Genomic DNA, 4,540 nt, shown 5'->3' with positions numbered 1-4,540 from the left:
GGTCCTCCTGTTGAGCAGTCCTCACTGCTACCCAAGGCTGACATGCACCCAACACGCTACAGTGAGAGCCAGAGGTCTTTCAGAAAGAAACCTCCACAAAGGTAAGATAGTTTGTTTTGGTTACTGCCATGTCCCTGCAGCCTGGGACTTGTCTGGCACACAGCAGATACTCAATAAATACTTGAATGAGTGCCCGTTCTCTCATCAACCCGTTCTTAGACAATTCCCCGCACATCACTGTCCACCTTCCCTGGCCCACCCACACCTGCTCCATCACCAGCTTCCACCGTCCAGGTCCCCAGGATGGTCCACGCCAGCCAGGTCAGAGGGGGGTCGGCTCATTCAGTTTCCTCTGGTCTAGTTCTAAGCAACTGAGAACTGATTCTAGCTGAGAGACCAAAAAAGAACAAGGACACTGGGAAATTCCTGGAATTGGGCATGAACTGCTCTGGACAGAGGCCAGGGTTAGGGAAGGGAGGCCGTTGCCTCTCCTCTCCTCTGGACCTTTTGTGACGCAATGACCGTATTTTTCTCCTGTAACATCCAAAAAACATACAAGGAAAGAAATGGCAAGTGCAACCACCTATGCGAGACATCAAGAAAAGAGGATTGTTCGCCCTTCGCACAGCTGCCCCTTAGTCTCCTCTTTGGCTTGACCTAAGTTGAGTAAAGTAGAAAAAAACCCTAAATAACCTAAAATGACTATAGTTTCCCTGTAAACTACAACAACTTGAATCAACTGGGAATTAGATTTTCAATTTTTTAAAAAAATATCACAATTATCTACATTTTAACAAAGCAACTACAGCATACAGAATCAAATTAAAATTCATCCTGGAGGGGTGACACTCCCATGGGTTAAAATGCAGAGATGCATACCTTCCCTCCAAAATAAAAAATACCATGTAACTTAAAAATAATCAAAGAAGGAAAAACACAGCCTGGGAATATTAAACAAAAATTATTTGTAACTGCCCAGACCAACGCTAGTCTCCTACAAATGCCCCAGCACCCGCTGGTGGCCACTGCAGGCACTGGGGGTGACACCAGCACACGTACTTTGGTTATCTGTCCAGGAGATGCACCTACAACCCACAAACAGTTCTGCCCAGGTGGACCCCAGCCCTGCACACCCACCCAGAGGCCTCTCTGCCCCCCACCCTGTGAGCACCTCAGCCGGGGCTCCAGCAGACGGGCAGCCATCCTGCCCTCGGGTAGCTTCTTAACCCCTTGCCAGGTCTCTGAGCACAAAGCAAATGGAACCAGTGTCTCCAGGCTGTCCAGAGGCAGCCCCCCATGTGCCCTCTCTCACAGATGGTTCATCACGCTCCAACCCCCAGGCCTCCACACCAGCTGACCTTTCTGTGGGTCATGACTTCCAAATATACAAAGTGAGCATGGACGTCAAATCAGCACCTTACAAACTGCTAGTTTTAGAGATGAGAATAGTGGTTTAATAGTCCTGCAAATTGCCTGAGGTAGTTGGTACCGAATGCACAGCACCTGCAGGGCTGGAGGGTTCCGACAAGAAAACTCACTAAGCACAAGCCTCCCAGGCCCCGAACCTGCTTCCCTCACAGCAGGCCTGCTGTGACGAGGACAAGAACGTGCTCCAGGTTCCCCTCAAGGAGGAGGCTCCCCAGGCCCCAGCTCCTTACACAACGAAGGTCACATGGACACTGCAGGTTTATCACAAGTTGCCAACAGCACTTTATTTTTTCTTTTCAACATCCTGTTCTGCAGCTTCCTTGGCCCTTTTTGCCCGGATGCCAAAGAGCCGGGCGTTGGCACGGGCCATACGGAGGCTGGCGAATGCCTTGAAGTTCTTCTCTTCCTCTGTGATGACTCTGGCTTTCTCCTTCTTGTAGACCTGGAACGGAGCACAGGCCCAGGAGCAGCTGTCAGCAAACTGAGAGGACTTGGAGGGGTATCTGCCCACCCAAGAAAGGCTACATGGAGGCCACCAAAAGGTTATACCACTCCCCTGTGGATTTAAAACAACCCCAAGTCATGTGACGGGTGGGCGAGGCACTGTGCTTGGACAGGACCTGAAAAAGGGGAGGCTCAGGCCCACGCCCCACTTGCAGGAGCCTCAAGGGCCTGGTCAATTGCCACTCAGGTTACAGGATCACCAAACACGCCGAGAGTTGCTTACAGCCTGGCCTTTCCAAATAGCGAAAAGGGAAAAAGGACCCAACAGAGGGAGTGGTGACAAGTGAGGGTACACAAAGCTTCCCTCAAGGAGTCCATCTGTTAAGATGCAGGAGGCTCTCCCCAGGGTGGAAGGAAGGTCCTTTCCACAAACCTGTAAATCTCAACATGGGCCCCAGCTGCCAGGCCGACTCCCTCCAACCCAACCCCTGCCCTGTCATTCAGTGGCTCCCTCCAAACATGCCCACTTACGTTCCGTATGGGCATGACTGGTCCGGTCAGTTGGGTGGCCAATTTGAGCTCTTCAGCCTGTTTGCAGTGAGAAGGGAGTTAGGTGGATTCAGCTCATCTCCCCAAGCCCGTAGCCCCTGGCTGGGGGCCCCCGTCCGCCGATGGACTCCTGTCCATCTAGTAGATGGCAGGCACAGGCAGATGAAAAAGAGCCACCCACGTGCGAAGCAGAGACACGGGTACAACAACTCTCACAAGCCCATATGGATGGACTGTTAATTTCACACAAAGGTCAGTGACAGGAAAATCACTTTCCCAATTCTAAAACAGCTGGCTCCAAGTGCCACCACTCTTGCCCGCAGTGAATCTCGGCAGTCCTAGCGATCAGTTTGTGGATACTCAGAGGCTTTCTTCCAGTTATCTACCAACTCTCTACTACCCTGCGTGAAGACTCGGTTTTGGACGGATAAAAAGCTACAGACAGATACGTTTTCTTCTCAGCCCAGCTAAACCCACAGTGAGACCTCCACGCCCTCACCCGGCTGGGCACAGAGGGACGCCGGTACTCACAGAGCTGTCTCCCTTCTTGGGGGCCGAGGGCTTCCTGGGGAAGAGGATGAGCTTGGAGCGGTACTCCTTGAGCCGCTGTACGTTGGCCTGCAGGGACTCCGTGCACTTGTTCCGCCGCCTCGGGTCCACCGAGATCCCAATGGTCCGGGCCACTTTCTTGTGGATGCCGGCCACCTGCCCCGAGACAAGACACAGATGAAGCCCCGAGGGCTCCCCGGTCCCCACCCCCTGCCGGGAGAGCCCAGCCGTCAGATGGAAAAGGGTTCAAGCGCATTTTCATCACAGCAGTGCAGCGATTCCGGAGAATGTCATCACTTGGCTGTGGGCCACGAGAGACAACCCGTGGGACTCAGGACGCGGACTGGCGACACTCACCCTCAGCTCCTCCAGGCTGAAGCCCCTGCCGGCGCGCACCTTGGTGTGGTACCTGACCGTGGGGCATCTCACCACCGGCCGGAGCGGGCCGGACGCGGGGCGCGGGGCGATGCGGCGCGCCTTGGCCTGCCGGGCCTTGCGTCTGCGCAGACAGAAGCCGAGCGGCGGTCACCCGCCGCCCCTCCCCCAGCGGGCCGGGCGCGCGAGTCCCGGCCGCCCTCCGCGCGCAGAGAGAGAAGGGGGCGCGCTCGCTCCGGGGCGGCTCACCTGCGGATCTTGCGCGCCGGCTGGTTGAACCACGTGGCCACGCGCCGCTGCCAGTCCTTGTGGAAGTGGGGCTTCAGGATCATGCCATTCCGGCTGGGCGCCATGGCTGAGGCCGACTGGCCTGGGGAGCGGGGAGAACACGGAGCGAGTTAGGGCCCGGGCGCGGTGGCCCGCCGGCGCGCGCACAGAGCCCGGGCCACGGCCCGACGCCGACGGCGGCTGGCGGACGCCGGGGACGGCAGATGGGGCCGGATGGTGTCGGAAATCAGCGATGGCGGCGCGCTCCGGTGTACTCACCTCCTCCGAGGGTTCACGGCCGCGGAAAAGAAAGAGCACCGCAGAGCACCCTGGGATGATACTGGGCCCGGCCAATCAGAAGCGACGGAACGTTCTGACCAATCAGAGCCAGGGCCGCCGAGTGACGTGAAGGCCCCTCCCCTCGGCGGCCCTCGCTGCACTAACAGACATGGCGCCGCGTTTCCCGTGCTACGCGAGTCCCGCGCCCCCGCGCCCCCGCGCCCCCCCGCGACGCCCGCGCCTCCGGCCCCGCGGACGGTCTGGGTCCCACGAAGCCCGGGCCGGCCGGCCTGCTCGTGCACCACGGTAGGCCTCGCCCTCCGCGTCCTGGTCTGAGGCCCCGGCCACCACGTGGATCCTGCTTGCCCTCCTTGTGGGCGGAGCGCACACTTAGGAGCGGGCCTTCCAGAGCGCCCTGCGCGTGTCGCACGGAGGTCTGCGGTCGGGCTGTTGGTGGCAAGTACCCCGCAGCGAGTGTGGAACTAAGAACCGCATGGCGGATCGCGGCTGTCCCGCGCTCCGCTGTGCACACTGCCACCCACGCAGATGAGCGTCGTAAAAACACCAAGTAGCCGGGCCACCTGGGCTCTGGCGCCTCCTGTTCCCGGGACAGCCTGGGACGACGCCAACACATCCTGCCATCTGTAAG

General features: G+C 58.1%; 1 protein-coding gene across 2 annotated transcripts; it reads right to left on the bottom strand.

Annotated features, from left to right (window-relative positions):
• Nucleotides 1–1,686: 1,686 nt before the first annotated feature.
• Nucleotides 1,687–4,540, bottom strand: RPL13 (ribosomal protein L13). 2 transcript variants are annotated; one of them, XM_082437690.1, is made up of 6 exons: nt 4,138–4,540; nt 3,892–4,102; nt 3,595–3,715; nt 2,953–3,126; nt 2,404–2,460; nt 1,687–1,870 (listed from the first exon to the last, which is right to left on the bottom strand). In XM_082437690.1, the coding sequence occupies exons 1-6, from the start codon at nt 4,523–4,525 to the stop codon at nt 1,712–1,714; spliced, it is 1,110 nt and encodes a 369-aa protein (XP_082293816.1). In that variant the 5' UTR covers nt 4,526–4,540; the 3' UTR covers nt 1,687–1,711. The 2 variants fall into 2 exon arrangements, with proteins under 2 accessions (XP_082293816.1, XP_082293817.1); XM_082437691.1 differs by lacking the exon at nt 4,138–4,540 and adding an exon at nt 3,328–3,469 and having other exon boundaries at nt 3,892–4,026.

The sequence above is a fragment of the Balaenoptera physalus genome, assembly GCF_965194825.1.
Source record: "Balaenoptera physalus genome assembly, chromosome: 19".
Classification (NCBI taxonomy): Eukaryota; Metazoa; Chordata; class Mammalia; order Artiodactyla; family Balaenopteridae; genus Balaenoptera; species Balaenoptera physalus.
Note: the sequence above shows the minus strand (reverse complement) of the source record. Positions and strands in the feature narration are given on the sequence as shown.

Bases quoted from the DNA above. Each gene is read 5' to 3' on its own strand.
- RPL13 (XM_082437690.1), bottom strand. From the start codon at position 4,525: ATGTGTTGGCGTCGTCCCAGGCTGTCCCGGGAACAGGAGGCGCCAGAG. The intron at 3,127-3,594 runs GTGAGCCGCCCC...GTCTCGGGGCAG, and splicing joins CCGGCGCGCAAGATCCGCAG to GTGGCCGGCATCCACAAGAA. The intron at 1,871-2,403 runs GTAAGTGGGCAT...GCTCCGTTCCAG, and splicing joins CAGTCATGCCCATACGGAAC to GTCTACAAGAAGGAGAAAGC.